At 38.8% G+C, this 16896-nt stretch overlaps 1 protein-coding gene across 10 annotated transcripts in view; it reads left to right on the plus strand.

Annotated features, from left to right (window-relative positions):
- The window catches only part of Ldb2 (LIM domain binding 2), a 325686-nt gene that overhangs the window by 250911 nt on the left and 57879 nt on the right, over window positions 1-16896 (plus strand). For all 10 annotated transcript variants that reach the window (XM_060365363.1, XM_060365361.1, XM_060365364.1 and 7 more), the window contains exon 3: window positions 10497-10669. In XM_060365363.1, coding sequence (XP_060221346.1) covers window positions 10497-10669 — 173 coding nt within the window. The remainder of the gene's footprint in view (window positions 1-10496; window positions 10670-16896) is intronic.

Raw genomic sequence — 16896 nt, forward strand, 5'->3', positions numbered from 1 at the left:
ATGTGTGATGGCCCACAACCAGCTCCAGGGGGTCTGACACCCTCTTTTGGTCTCCACAGGTAACTGCATACATGTGCACATTAAAGTAAAATATTCATGTGGGCACATATACATACATATAAATAAAAATATTAAAATAAAATATCTTTTAAAAACAAGTACTTGTTGTTCTCACTGTCTTAGTTCCCAGTTCTGAACTGAAAGCGGACTGGCCTCTGCACAGGAAACCCATGTGTACACATAGCAGGTTTAAGATCGGCAGACTATCTAAATAGACAGGCCAAGTCCACATTCATTTGTCTGCCAAGCACCTCCTGGGTAGCTATTTACACGATAAAGGTGCTGTGATACTTAAATGTTTCAGAAATGTTTTCTGGGAACTACACTTGAAAGACAATAAAATTAATGATTACAGCTCAGCAGAATGTTCCAAAGTCTGGGCATGAAGACTGTGGGGGTGTAAGAGTAAATCTGTGTATTTAACACAACACCATGCTCTGTGCTGGTAATTTATGTATGTGCACTGTTAGTGCCCGTGACTGCTCACTGCGGAGGTCGTTGCTATCCTAGCGGGCAGATGAAGAAACTGGAGTTGAAAGGGTAAAAAGACTGTCTGTTCAAGGTCACAGCATGACTAAGGGGCACAGCCAGGGAGTGGAGACCATCAATGAACAGCTTATATAAGTTTACAGTTGCTCAAGAGCACAAAGGAGAACTTAGAAAATAAGAAGGAAAAGAGGCACTGTTAAGCCAGAGGGTACAGAGAGACATAAGGATGCCTAACAGTTTGGATCAAAAGGGAGAGAGATTTTTTTTGAAGACCTCTAATGTGCCAACAATGCTGAGGAAGATGAAGCTGAGGGAGGGTCCCGGGCTCCAGCTAGTTTAGTTATGAATTAGATAAACAACTCTTTTGACTTCAGACCCCTAGGACAAGTGTTATGTATAAGAGGACTTCCTCTTAGTGACCACCTAGCACCTTTGAAGGAATGTTTGATATGATAACCAACACTCCAGAGGACAGACTATTACCTGCCTGCCTTCCCTTAGCAAAAAAAATCCCAAATCTCCCCATCCCCACTCTTGGAATTCCTGAAGCCCATTGCTTCCTGGCCTGGATTATGTCGAAATTCACAAACACACATCTGCTTTTCTGTCAGCCGGATGAAATGTGCTGATATTAAAATGTAAAATGGAATAACGCTGGTTGTCTCTGCCGGGCTGAGTTTGGGACAGCCCAGTAAAACATGCTGAACTGATTTCATGAGAATTCCTGAAGTTTAGGAGCATTGGAAAAAAATGTTTTGTTTTAAACTTCTCAAGTCTGCAGCATTGTTTTCCCTTCAGCAAGGAATGAAATGCTGGAGATCGTGGGAAGCGGCCAATAGAGATGATCCATCTACAGTGGTAACCTAGTAAGCTGATGCCTGTGATTGCCAACTATCATCACTGACACGTGATCACTGACATGGTGACAGGCACACCTTTTGACCTAAATGGCAAAGGTTTTAAATTTTGACAATGGTAAGCAGGAATGAATTGGTAGCAACACTTCAAAGGGCAACTCTGGCTTTCTAGTAAAATAAAAACATATATTTCCAGCCAAGGACCACTCTTGAAGATGGCCTGAAACCCCTGCACAGAGATAGCTTATGGCAGTTCAGTGTCCAAGTGGGCTCCATAGTAATGGGGATGGGGACTGTCTGACAGGAACTGATTGGCCTGCTCTTTGATCACCTTCCCCTGAAGGGGTTAGCAGCCTTACCAGGCCACAGAAGAAAACAATGCAGCCACTCCTGATGGGACCTGATAGATTAGGATCAGAGGGAAGGAGAGGAGAACCTCCCTTATTAGTGAACTGGGAGAGGGACGTGGGTGGAGAAGGGGGAAGGAAGGGTTGGGAGGAGAGGAGGGAGGGAGGGAGGTACAGGGGATACAAAGTGAATAAACTGTAAAAAATAAAAATAAATAAAACTGTAAAAACAAACAAACAAAAAAACCCATGTATTTCCCTTCTTACTGTTTACATTGATGAAAATCAAATTGGAAAGTATTTTCTATGTCCTTCAACAGGCAAGCTCTAACTAATAAGTAAGACAACCATACTCTGGTGGTGTTTAAAAATCTATGAGATGGCTTAAGAGGCAAAGCACTTTTCCTGAATGTCAGACAACCTGAGTTGCATCCTGAGAACGTAAGTGAAAAACCAGATGTGATGGTGTGCATTAGTAATTTTAGTACTCCAAAGGAGAGAAGATGGGAGGTGGAGGCAGGAAAATTGCCCAAAAGTTTGTGAGTCAGCTAGCCTGGAATATCATGTTGACAATTAAATGTAACCACCACCAGCACACACACACACACACACACACACACACACACACACACACGTAATTAGATGTTATGTGTCAGTATAATTTAAATATCTAGTAGGCTATGTGACATCTTAATATCAAAGATGATTACTGTCAAAGATGAAGGTACTGATGGATATTGGTGCTGAAGATATTGTTGGCTCTAGAGTGGTCAGGGAACTTGAGACTTAGTGGTGACTGTATCAGTATTAAATGTTTAAACAAACAATCCCTGCTATTTCAGTGGCTAAGCACTTGCACGGTTTTACTTTTTTGGCCATCAAGTTGCTGCCTTTTAAAATGGTGTCAGATGTAAGGTTGGTGAAGATCTTTTCCCAGTCTGTAGGCTGTTGTTTTGTTCTGATGACAGTTTCCTTTGCTGTACAAAAGCTTTTAAGTTTCACAAGGTCCCATTTATTAATTGTTGATCTTAGAGCTTGTGCTATTGGTGTTCTGTTCAGTAAGTTGTCTTCTGTATCTGTTGAGGCTTGCTTTGTGGTGGACTATATAGTCAATTTTGGAGAAGGTTCTATGAGGTGTGTTCGTAGTAGCTATATTCATCATAGCCAGAATCTGGAAACAACCTAGATGTCCCTCAATGGAGGAATGGATACAGAAATTGTGGTACATTTACACAATGGAATACTACTTAGCAATTACAAACAAGGAAATCATGAAATTTCAGGCAAATGGTGGAAACTAGAAAAGATCATCCTGAGTGAGGTAACCCAGAAGCATAAAAACACATATAATATATGCTCACTTATGCGTGGATATTAGCTGTATAACAGAGGATAAACATACTAAAATCTATAGTCCTAAATAAGCTAAACAACAAGGAGGACCATAGGGAAGATGCCTAATCCTCATTCAGAAGTGCAAAAGGGATAGACATTGGAAGTAGGAGAAAACAAGGAAAAGGACAGCAGCCTTCCATAGAGGACCTCTGATAGACTCTACCCACCATGGTATCAAAGGAGATCCTGAGACTCATAGCCAAACTTTGGGCATAGTGCAGAAATTCTTACGGAAGAAGAGAAAGATAGAAAGACATGGAGAGGACAGGAACTCCACAAGGAGAACAACAGACCCAAAATACGTGGGCCAAGGGGCCCTGCAGAGATCAATACTCCAACTAAGGATCATCCATGAAGAGGACCTAGGCCCCTTGTTCAAAGCAATCCCATAGGCTGCTCAGTCTCCATGTGGGTTCCCTAGTAAGGGATACAGGGGCTGTCTCTGACATGAACTCATTGGCAGGCTCTTTGATCACCTCCCTATGTGGGGTGCCAGGACACTGAGGAAGATGATGAAGCCAGCCTTGATGAGACCTGATAAGTTAGGGTCAGATAGAAGGGGAAGAGGTCCTCCCCTATCAGGGGATTAGGAAAAGGACATAGGGTGAGAAGAGGGAGGGTAGGTGGGACTGGGAGGAGATGAGGGACGGGATTGCAGAGAGGATACAAAGTGAATAAATTGTAATAAATAAATATATAAATTAAATTAAATTAAAAAGGAAAAGATAATTAATCTCCAAAATAAAAAAAAAGATTATTGCTTCATGGTTTGAAGAGTCACACTCTCCTTCAAAGATTTTATATATATATATATAAAATTATATATATATTATATCTGACACCTTCATATATATATATGAAGGTGTCAGATATAATCATGGACAACCTAATGACATTTATTAAATAATTGTTAGTATTTTATATTTTATTTTTTCCACATATATTAAATGCCATTCATTAGCATTAATCAAAAGGTAATCAGTGTCACTGTGAGTGCAGATCATTCCTACTCCAATGAGGGAAATACATTAAACTTATTTTAATATGGATTGAGCTATAGTTATGTTTTAAGTTACAGAAATCTTAGGAAAGGTTTCTGGGCATCACTGGAAATAACTATATCTCTTTTCTGGTTTTCATGCTGTAATTTAGTTCCCGTTTCGAATTCTCATGTGGAATTCTATTTTCACTAGTACATGCTGAAAGACAAATAAATTCGCCTATTAATTTGTGTAACAATTTCTTCCCCTATGCCTGCATGTGCATATGAAGAAATGGTAAAATGTATACTAAGATTATGAATGTTGTTCAACACTTGAAAATATATTAGTAACTTTCTAAAAGAAACTTGAGTAATATTGAAAAGATTTTTTGATCAAATTAAATATAGATCAGGATTCAAAAACAAAACATAATGACTATAAGGACTAGAGAAAATTTTTTTCTTCCACAAGTAATATCTCATGACAATGTATAGAACTCCACTAATCCTAGAGCCAATCCCTAAATATAGCAAAGAGGGCAGGGAACATGGCCACTCCCTCAACTTTTCAGCTTCTTCCTTGAAACCTCTCTTACAGTTGCTGCAGTAAAATGAAAAAGATGGCAATAATTTGGAAAGGAGAAATGGAGCAAAAAAAAAAAAAATTAATAGCATCCAGATTAGTAACCGATGGGCCCTAAAATCAATTTTTTACATTGATTTTACATTGTACAACAGTTTCTGGATGAACTTAAAGAACTCCAAAGCAAATAACGTGGACTTCCAGAATTGTAGTTTGAAAAGGGGTCCTACCAAGTCTGAGGTACCTCTAGCAGCCTTTGAATGAGTTGACGGTTGCAAGAGGATGAATAATTCTCAGCATTCACTTTTCTAAAAAATATTTGTATGCATTATTTCATTACAACCTTATAAGTATTTTATTTATCATCTTAATTTTGTACCTTGATTGCCAGTTTGAATATTTTCTCATGGGGTTATTTCTGCATGTAAAATTTCCTCCTGTGAATTACCTATAAACATCATTAAGAGTTGAGATGTTTTTTGTGATATATAGAATACAATGAATAGATAAATAGAATAGAATTGAGGGGAATGGTGTATTCTACAAGGCAGGACTACTGCTTTTGGAAGAATGTATTAATATCTTTTATGGCCACATTGAGTCTCCCCCTGGTACCATTGTGTTTGAGGGATGCTGTGCCTCTATGAATCCATGCTCAGGGATATCAGAAGTCAATCTTGGGTATTGTTTCCCAGGACAACAATTGACCTTACCTTGCTTTCTGAGAGTGGATCTCTCACTAGAACTTGGCATTCACCAATATAGGCTGACTGCCCATCAAACCTTCCAGGAATCTTCCTGTCTCTACCTCCCAGTGCACGCTGTGGCTTTTCATGTCTTCATGGTTGCCCTTCAAACATTTTACTAATGGGACTATTTCCCTAGCCCATAACATTTTGATTCTAAATGTGTCTACTAATAATGCCAAGTAAACTCAGGGAATCCTGCTATGTACAAGTAACACTGACAGAGTAGACCCTTCCACACACCTACTAATTTTCACATGGAGAACTTGTCTTCTCCTGTGAATGCTGGGTGTAAGTGGTAATAAGAGGGGAAGCTTTACAAGGAACTTGAGTCCAGGTCTCAACATCTAAAACAGCTATGAATAGATTTTTAGCTATTCCCAGACTAAATATATTTACCTACAAAGTAGAGTATTATTTGAACATTCTTTGTAAACATTCCAGGCCATGAATAATTTAATATGTGATTTTCTTTTTCTCTCTCATGAACATATACATAAATAATATATAGTATATTTCAATTACCTAACATAACAGGAAATCTTCCTGTGTTCCTGACTCTCTCTCTCCATTGATGCTTCCTAACTTGAGAGTCTTTGATCCAAATGAATTGGGAAAGCAGAATGCTTTTTATTATCTGCTATAATCTTAACCTCACTCAAAAAATATTTAAAGCCTTTCCATGGGAATACTATGTAGATTAATGCATATCAATATTTAAATAATTTTAATTCCAGCAGCTAAAGCAGAGACATAAAGGGTAAGTTTAGCATATGCAAGCTAAGTAGATTCAGAACTAGTGTAGCTGATGAGTTAGAAGAACGCCAAATCTCTGAAATATTCCCAGATCCTCAAAGTATTTTGTTACATTGTGCTGTGCGGCTTCATGCTTTAATATGTCAAAAAATGTGCTAATCTCAGTGCTTCCACGGCGTAAAATTGCACACCGAAACCGGGATTCAGAAGAAATTGGTGAACAATTCAAAATCACAAATCCAGCCTAAGCTCGAATTATCATGCTGTGTTATGTACACTTAGATATTTGTTAACTCTCCTAATAGAAATTAATCTGAAAGCTCCGGGTAGAGGCCTATGTTCATGCTTTAAGTACCACCATGGTGCTCTGAACCTGCTTCAAGCTCAGAGAGTGCTCATAGATCAAATGAATAGCTATGCAGTGGGTTGAGGGGAAGCACGTGGATTTGGCTCTGTGAACTGTCCCGATAACTGCATGATTTATTGATTTCTTTGTTCGTTTATTGAAGAGAGAGCCACACTCTGTAGCACAGCTTGCCTTCAAACTTAGGGCACATCTACCATAACATTACCTCAGTGTTGGGATCATGAGCATAAGCCACCACACCTAGTTCTACACATCATTTATGTATTGCACTGTGTGTGCGCATGCATGGTGTGTTTGTGCGCATGCATTCAAGTGTGTGTGTGCGTGCGTGTGTATGGTGTGTGTGTGTGTGTGTGTGTGCGCATGTATAACTGCCACTCTCTCCTTTACATAATATATGTTCTTGTCCAGCATCTTCTCTATGGTAAGCATAATAACAGCCCTCTAATAATAATATATATATTATTATATATAATATATTATATATATATATTAGGATATATATATCCTAATTTACTGTACCTATGAATATTGCTTCACATGAGCAAAGCACCCTTCCTGATCTGATTAGTAAGAACTTTGGAATGGCGAGATTAACATTAGTTGTTTGTGGGGATCCAGTGAAATGATTAGGAACCAAACATGAAATATTGAAGCCAGAAAAAAAAAAAAAGAAAGAAAGAAAAAGCCCCCCACCTGCTGCTGCTGGGTTTATGGATGAGGAAATAACCATAAACAAAGAATGTAGGCAGCCTGTAGATTCTGAGGAAAACAAAACAAGAAAACAACTTCCCCAGAGCCTCCTGAAGGGAAGCCACAGCTGCTGACATTGTTTCATTAGCTGAGCAAGACCTGTGTTTGACCATTGGAACTCTAAGATGATAATATGTTTGCGAGGTTTTAAGCCACTGCATTTGTGGTGATTTGTCACAGGGGCAGTGGGAAACTAATACAGCCCCTGACATCCCTTTTAATCTCCTGCAGCTTTGCACCGTATGTGCGCAAGACTCTGTTAGCTCTTGTCATTGATTCTCTCCATCAGTTCTCTTCATCCCATGTCCTGTTTACTACCATCTCCATGTTGGAACAGGAAGCATTAACCAAGCTTTCTCTATTTGCAAACCATTGAAACTTAACATAAACCATCTTGAGAAGGATAAAAAGGCGAGGAGGAGGAAAAAGAAGAGAAAGGAAAGAACATGAAAGAAGAAGAGGAGGGAGAAGACCAGGAGTGTGCACATCAACCTTCAGGGGTGACACTGGCCTCATTCCCAGCCTAGATAAGGGCTCAAATCAGTCCTGACACAATGCGGCCTTGCTTTCTCTTTGTGGGCAGGCTTCTATAGGTCTATGATTTACAAGTTTTTAGTGAGAAAACTACCCATTTGCTTCAGGAAAGGACTCTGAAATGCAGCTATTTCTTTTCACTTATCATTCTGCAAGGAAATGGATTTCAGGGAGAATCTCGTTTGTTTCCTGTGACAACATCTTGAGTTATTACTGAGATGGTCTCACACCTGCTGTGTGGTGACTAGGGGACTGTCTTCTTCAGTTGACTTCTCTACATTTCCTGGCTGGACCTCTCACTGTAGGATGATCTACTGGCCATAGTTCCCAAGCATTAGTATAGAGCCCTCTAGTTCTTCCTAAGGTGCCACTTAAACCAATGCTTGGCAGCTGTGCCACGTTCTTTTAACTGGAGCAGATCACAGGAAGCAGAGCAACCTTTGAAGGGAAGACAACGCATAACAGGCATGGTTCACTGGGGCCACCCAATTGGCAGCATTCTTTCCCACCCCTGTGAATAAAGGGGCTATGTGCCTAACTGTCCAAAGCAGAACTGGGGCGCATAATAGGGTGGTCTCACAAAGGAATGGGGCCTGAAAGCATAGGTCAGTCACCAGACCTTCCCCAAGGCCTTATAAAGTGTTCAGCACAAGGGATCGTGTTCCATTCTAAGTAAATTTCCTATATGGCTTGGCTTTGTGGGGGGATTGAAGAAGTCATTACAAATTTAGGGTTAAAGTTAAGGAAATGCAAATTTTTCCCATTTTTTTCTTAGACTGCGAATGAAAATATGTTAATATATAGCAAAGTGTTATATAGAGCAATTAAACTATATGTGATTTATAGAGAATAAACTACAATGCAATGAATCCAGGGGCAATTATTTGCCATAACCTTTTTAATGTGACAGTTCCTTGGATATTATAGTGAAATATTTCACCCTTCAACTTCATTTTTATGGTGTGTATTTATTCTTAATAGTACAGATTCCAAATTGTCAAAATACTTGAGCTGATTTATGGTAATTAGCCTTAACTGAGAACATTTGAAGTACATTCAATTAATTTTATCTGTCTGGCGAAGTACAATAAGGTCTTCAGCTTTATAAAGTTTTCTTTGTAATATTAGCTATGCAACTGTTGGAGGATGTGCTGGACTCAAATTACTCCCATTGAATTTTATATTCAGAAAAGGAACATGGGAGATTTGGGGTTAGGCAGTATTTAGGAAATGTATATGTAAGGATTATTTGGGAGAGAATCACCAAAGATCCTGAACTACGTATCATACAGTGTTGATTGACCCTACCTGCAGCAAACAGGAAGCAATAACCACTGCATAAATTATTCAAAGGCTCTTTATCTGGATGTCGATTCTTAAGGATCACATCATAGAACAGTTGGGCAGAAGATTCTCTCTATACTTATTTTTCCCAAGTGTGTGTACAAAAGAGCTATAGTTCCATATGGAATGAATTAACAGTGATGCTTTTAAAATGAAATTAAAGATTCTAAAATTTCAGGAAATGATGTGCGATCTTTTCTAGCTAAAGATTTCATTAGTAGTTTATACTATATATTACTTTTGTCTTTGGGTGTATTATATTAGTGGTTGTGAGAGATTTACTTGAAAAAAAAAAAGCCTTGGATTGCTTGGAGTGATTTTAGGACTTTGCCTTAACATCTGCACATAAGCAAAATTCCTAATATTATGAGTTGAGATTTCTGCTGTAGCAAGATTTCAAATCACTGCTGAAATGAGGGCTGGTCCTGAGTTGGGAAGCATCATGTATCAGAAAACCCCAAGCAAACTTGAATGGAATGGAGCAGACCAGTTTAGACCAAGCAGAAGGTAACAGGTTCTCTTAAACCGGGCCCTTTAGGGCAGTGATAAATTTTATCCAGCTCAAAAGCAGATAGAAAAATCTGCATGGTTATGATGTCTGGATAGAATGAGCTTACTTCTCAAAGGTCCCATTCTTCAGAGTGGTTTGAAACACAGAAAAGGCAAGCTTATTGATGTTTGCCTACGTGAGGCTGAAGACCATTTGTAAGTCCTGTGACTTGGAAACCTTCATACTAAGGTTTTTCATACTCACCTTTTTAGGTCTTAGTTATTTCCTGTTTTGTTTTGTTTTGTTTTGTTTTCCTGAAGACCCAAAGAGAAACTGCCAATGTATTTCATAAACTAAAAGGCATCATGGTATTAAAACTTATACTTCTACTTATTGAAACAAAACACATCATTGAGTGATTAAGATGCAGATAGCACATTGGACAAGCCATGCAGATCGGCTGGCTGGTGTTGTTAATAAAATATGTTCCCTCATAAGTATATGTGAGGCTCCACAGTAAGTGCACTGCCTCCATTACTTTCCAACTATCAATCCTTGTTTTATGGATTTCAGTAGACATAAACCTTGACGAGATGGTGGTCCCATTTTTCCAAAATAGTTAGGGATTATAGTTTATTACTTACAACCCAGATGGGTCATGGCTGTTTAGAATGAGAAATGGCCTCCTGGCATGGTTTCTAGAGATGACTGGATCCAGCTGGCCACTGCGTGGGTTTATGGTATTGGTTGGATATGTGTGTTCATGACTTGCTTCTCTGTGTTTCCTTCACAGCTATCGGCAGGACCCTCATCCCCCGTTATTTTAGCACCGTGTTTGAAGGAGGGGTGACCGACCTGTATTATATCCTCAAACATTCGAAGGAGTCGTACCACAACTCATCCATCACAGTAGACTGCGACCAGTGTGCCATGGTCACACAGCATGGGAAGCCCATGTTCACCAAGGTATGAGCCAGGCTGCATACCTAAGAGAAAAAGAGATCAGGGGCTTCTTCACTTCAGTAGCTAAAATGAAGTTCTGTTTCTAATGCAAATAAGCCTTTGGGTGCTAAAGTAATACTTTTCTACTATACAGTCAGTATTTGTGCATGGTTATTTTTTAATTATAATATTTATTAATTACAATTTATTCACTTTGTATCCCCCAGTAGCTCCCTCCCTCCTATCCTCCCAATCATACCCTCCCTTTCCCTCCTCCTCCTCCAGTCCACTGATAGGGGAGGTCTTCCTCCCCTTCCTTCTGATCCTGGTCTATCAGGTCTCATTGGGACTGGCTGCATTGTCTTCCTCTGCTGCCTGGTAAGGATGCTCCCCCATCAGCAGGAGGTGATCAAAGAGCAGGCCAATCAGTTCCTCTAAGAGACAGTGCCTGTTCCCATTACTATGGAACCCACTTGGACCCTGAACTGCCGTGGGCTACATCTGTGCAGGGGTTCTAGGTTATCTCCATGAATGGTCCTTGGCTGGAGTATCAGTCTCAGAAAAGACCCCTGTGCCCAGATTTTTTGATTCTGTGTGCATGTTTTATTTTGAAAAATGTTAAGAAATTCAGGTGTGAACAAACAAGGGAGACAGTTTATTAATTACACCTTAATTATTATCTGGAAGGAATCTGAAGATGAAAAGGAGTAAACGGGGCTAGAAACTCCAGAGAGTAAAGATTATGACCTCATTGCATCAGAGATTCTAGGACTGCAGCATGTCAACCAAGCAGCTCAGCAATGGGCACAGCAGAGATAGAAGCTGGTTCTAAAGCTAATATGCAAAGAAGAGAGTGGGGTCCAGATAACACAGGATTTGAGTTCTAGTTCACAACCTTTGAAGGATATGAAATGTAAAACAAAAAAGACAGACACCCAACATCATTTTCTAGATATTTTGCGCCTGTTACCTCTGTCCTGCACAGAAAACCAGCATGTGGAATAATCGCCCTCACTGGGGACCACTTGGTATTGTGAGCACGTGATCCCTGTATGTCCTCTTCCATGTGGGGAAAACAGAAATAAGCAAATACTCACAGAATATAGCAAATGGAGCTTACTGTTTATTTATTTTTGATGTTCTGAGGATCAAACTCAGGGCCTTGCATAATGATAAATGCATGCTCTACCAGCGAGCTGTCACTTCAGCCCCACAGAAGTTTGTTGAATGAATATTTGCTCATTTGATAGTAACTAAAATTCAGCATGAATCCTTTTTGCTTTGTTAATGATAGCAGCTATCTCTTTTAGAATGAAACACCAATGGCAACCTCTTCAAGTTGAAAGGTGTTGGATTATCAGAGTTAATTATCAAAACTCAAACTATAAAAATGGAGATGTGATGCTTGTGCAATTTTGCTTTAAGAATAATAATTCAGTGTTTCATGTTAGTATCATAGACCACATTAGTGTAGTTCAATCTTTCTCTGTGCCCATAACAGTATATGAAACCAAAAGAACAGGACATGGATATGCAGGGCAAAGGGCAGCCATCTACTGCCATTGACTCCATGCCATCTTGATTTTGACAATAGCCATTTTTAATGTGGCAAGGGCTGGGGTTTTCTCTGCCTCATAGTTAAACGAAGTGAAAGGAAGCCTTCAAAGAGAGGTTTGGTTATGAAAGGAGATGGCCATTGGGATGAAGGTTTAATTTGCTGATGATTTACTTCATTCTGAAGATATAGTACATTTTCATAATCATGCAGACAAGGTGCACACACGCAACATTCTCTTCTATGGTTACAAAGTCTCAGTAGTGCAAAAAGCGCCCCCCCCCCGCTCAAATGTTAATTCTTTTAGGTGATTCAAATATAACTTATCATCTTCTTATGCTTCAAGAGAAACAAAACATGGTAATTAAATAAAACCTTTCCATCATTCAGAAACTATGTTCAATGTCTGAGGCCACCGAAAAAATTTACAAAGCATTTTATGGCAGCCTTTTGATATATTTACTCAATTTTCTCTCTTTCTCAGGTGAGGTCAAAACTCACAAATGGACACAGCCAGTTGTTCTGAAGGTGTAGCATGGACTATTTCAGACTTGTGTTTGACCAAACCCAACCCCACTCTTCTCAAAGTGCTATTTTCATTCTAGTTAAGACACTGAGTTTTTTCTCCTGGCTGCATACTTTCTCTGAAATGTTTCCACTGTGGTTCTTTATCCTCTGTCTCTGTCTCTGTCTCTCTCTCTCTCTCTTCAGAAAAAAAAGGCAATCACTAGAAAGACCTGAACACAGCTCCCTTAGCTCTGAAAGCATTCCTTATTTGGACCACCCATGGCATTCTGCTCCAGGGCAGGCAAGATTATTTGCCTATTCCTGTGATGAATATTTCAATACTCTGATGAAAAATATCTCTTTCTAGGACATGTAGTTTTATTATAGGAACTTAATACAGATGCTAATTATACACATTTATTTTTAGGAAATTTGATAGGATTCAAAGGAGTCATTTTTCTTCTCTCTCCTTCTCTTTCGATCTGTCCCTCCCTTCCTCTATCCCTCCCTCCCTCCACCCTTGATGTTTGCTATACTAAGATTCTTTCTAATTTTCCTTTTGTTCTTATGTTAATTAAAAATAAGTTAGCTCTGGGTAATTAAACACTACAGCTATTTTAAACAAACAATGAGCCAGTGACTTCTTGGTACCACAAAGAAAGAGAATTGTAAAACCTGTGCTGACTTTTTGGTCTAAGTCCTAGCATTATTTAGCACATTACATGGCTGCAGCTTGCATTGTTCTAATTTAGACTATCACTAAACTGTTTCTCCCCAAATAGCATTTGACCCAATAGCTCTGAGTTGCTTTTATGAAAATTTGGTCAACTAGTGAATCAGAGATCAGCCAGAGTCCTAATCAGCAGAGATATTAAATATCCCTCAGGGGTACAGTGAGCATCTTGTAATTTCCTGATACCAGGAACATTATAGATTAAGGATAAATATGTAATTAGAATTTTTAAATGCACATAATAAAGCCTTTCTTTTATGTTTTCAATTTCAAATCAAATAGAAAACAAGGCATAATAATCAGAAGAGCATGCCGGGAGCCTTTCAGAGTCAAAGACCCTTGAGTTATATTCAACAACGTGAACATTGGAAGATTCTGAGAAAGGCACTATAAATGCACATTCTTGGAATTTGCGAATTAAAACTATAGTTATAGTCACTACTGGATGCCTTCATCACCTCGGCAAACATGGCTTTATGGATTTTTTTTCTTCTTTATTATGAAATTATTTACTACTAAGACAAGTATAACCTGGACATTCATTAAATTTCCTCTAAGTGAGTGCTACCCACTTGGGTTTTTGACAATTACTACACATCCCCCCATTTTTATTTTACCCTGTATATCACATTATAGTCTATAATTTCTCCTCTCCGTGTTAAGGATTGTATCCCTCTAATATACATTTACATATGTGATATCTCTTGGTAAAATTCAAAAAGCTTTTTTAAATATAAATTCTCTATTCCACTTGTGCCTTTATGCATAAAGATAGAAAATTAAACATTCCCACCTTTAAAAAATGTACATTTTCTTATAGAAGCTCCGTGAGAGCTGTTAAATCCTATAACAGCATGGTCAATGTTACTTCTTTAGTTAGAGACAGTGAAGGGTTAAAAAGCTACTGGGTAGTTTGAGAAATGTTCTTTTTTACTTTTCCTGTCCCTGGCCTAGTCTCAAGCTAGCACGTGATCCACTGAATGCCTGCCAGCCTCTTTCTTGTTGATCCTCCGGAGACCATCTGTGCTGGGGGCATTGATTAGAGTGTGTCTGCTGGGATTACATCTTTTCTGTTGCCATGCCAACTAATCAGCTGATTTTGGTTACCACAGAAACAAAATGTCAGAGCTCACAGTACGGTAACATGAATTCAGCACAACAGAAAATGTTTTCTTAATTGGGGACCCTTTTGATTTTTGGATTCCAACAGAAAGGCAGATTTGTTTTTTGTTTGTTTTTTTTTTTTGTTTTGTTTTTTTTTTCTCAAGGCCAACTTGAGATAAAAGGTGCATTAACTATATTGATTAATAAGAATGTACAGATATTTTCTGAAGCGAGAAAATATTACTTCCATTTTATTAGCAATGCTCACTTTTTATATTGCCTAACAAAGGAGGCATACATTCCTCCATATATACCTCTGTTATGGTTTCTGATGGTTGCCTAGAAAACAAACCACAAAGCTTTAGGTTTCACTTATCTTCCATTATAGAAGCGGGAAGGAGGGTGTCTCACTGAGATGGGATGGTGCTGTATGTATAATCATTTGTAGGGGAAAAAAAATCAATGACCAAAATTCCCCTCCATCTTTCATTTTTGGAAGTCATTTAATTTACTTTTAAAAAGAACCTGTTGTCATAGTCTGGGAAACAGTTTTAAGGATTCCCATTTTACACATAGTATATGCCTTGGATGAAGCAAAACCATTTGACTACAAAGAGAGCCCAAGACTTGTGGCACTTTCCCATTTTGTAATCTTGAGACAGTTTGCCAGCAAGAGAAGTCCCAACTATTTGCTACGTCAGAGTGAACAACAGACACAGCTGACCTTGTCTCTGCAGGCGCTCTAGTTGAGCAGTTCGTCAGAAGGACGACATGCATGCCTTCTCATCGTGAAACTTGGTTCTAGTAGAAAAAAAAACAGAACCTTTATCTGCCCTGATTCTGTGGTTTGTAGACAGAAAACAAACAGATTATATGATGACAACAACCACAAATATAATAAATAAATAACTCTGACATTTAACCAGGCTAATATATTTGTTCAGCTATCTAATAATCCTATCTATTAAAAGAAGAGAGATTATAGTGTGTAAATATGGCTTTTTCCCATTGACAGTTTACTCATGGCTGTCTGTGAAAGTCATCCCCGCAGGTGACTTATATCACACTAACATCCCGAGGTGGGGGTTGGGAGTTGGTCGGTTTAGTCTTCATGATACATGTTTGAAAACCTTGGTAAATTAATTGCAGCACTCAAGATGTGTTTGGAAGAATGGATTGGGGACATTGATGACATCTCTCTTTCTGCTCACATAACACTCATGGCTGAGATGCCAGAAACTGGACTCAGCAGGCAATCCCTGTCAAAGTTTTAGGACATGGTGCCCACATATCTAAAATCATTCACAAGTTCTGCTAATTGGATCTGAGGTTGAGGTCTTCACCCAGATTATCAGTAATTATCTCACTATGTCCCAGAGATCTTTGATAAAATGAGGATGGCAAATGCATCTTCTTTGAGCAGAACCCTATTAAGCTCTCTATAGTAATTCTTCCACACAAGTTTTGGATTGTGCAAAGAAACTATTTCCTTCCATCAGAGTACATCGAAAAACCCCAACCATTGCCTGTGACAGCACTTCCTAAATGGTGTGGTATATATTATTATATCTCATGAAAGTTTGAAATAAACTGTTAATCACCATCTTCCTAGACTGTGGCTTTATAGATCCATCTCCAGAAGGTTGCATAGTTGTGTTAACTAGGAAATCTTTCTCCTAAAAAGTCTGAGCCTCTGCTCAGCATATAAAAAGGAGAAAATGGATGGCATCCAGAAGCCCAAGCTCCAGTAACTCTGAGCAAATCTCCAGAGATATTTCTTGGGATCTGCATCTTCGCATGCACATCATGGTGACCAAGATCCTTTCAGTCTTCTCTTTGGTTCTGTTTGTTTTATCTGCTCGGCTATATCTTCCCACCATTCTGCTTGTCTAGGCACACTAGCCAGCACTCTACAGAAGAAGTTCCCTGAGGTGCTTTTCTCAATAACTCTTTCTAATCATGTTTATTGTCTCTGATTTTTGATAAGGGAACTGGATGGTGTGGACACATATTTGATTCTTCTAAATTTCCAAACTGAGTAAAAAGTGGAGTTAGAATTTAAATCTAGTATCCTCTGTTTTCAAAGCCCCTGTGCACTATTGTACTTTTTTCCCTAAGCTAAGACGGATTTCTTAACTAGTTACACTGCTGTTTATTCTTCACTCACTTCTCATAGCTGAAGCAGGACAATATGTGTTACCTTGTATTATTTTCTTCCCTTTCAAAGTCATTGATAGTGAAAAGAATGGTATGGAGAATAGTATCAATGTGCTAAGAAGAATACGAATATGCAAAGTTAAAGAATGCCTTTGTCATGATTATAAGGGAAGTAAGACTCTGACATTCTGACAT

The sequence above is a fragment of the Meriones unguiculatus genome, chromosome 12 (assembly GCF_030254825.1).
Source record: "Meriones unguiculatus strain TT.TT164.6M chromosome 12, Bangor_MerUng_6.1, whole genome shotgun sequence".
Classification (NCBI taxonomy): Eukaryota; Metazoa; Chordata; class Mammalia; order Rodentia; family Muridae; genus Meriones; species Meriones unguiculatus.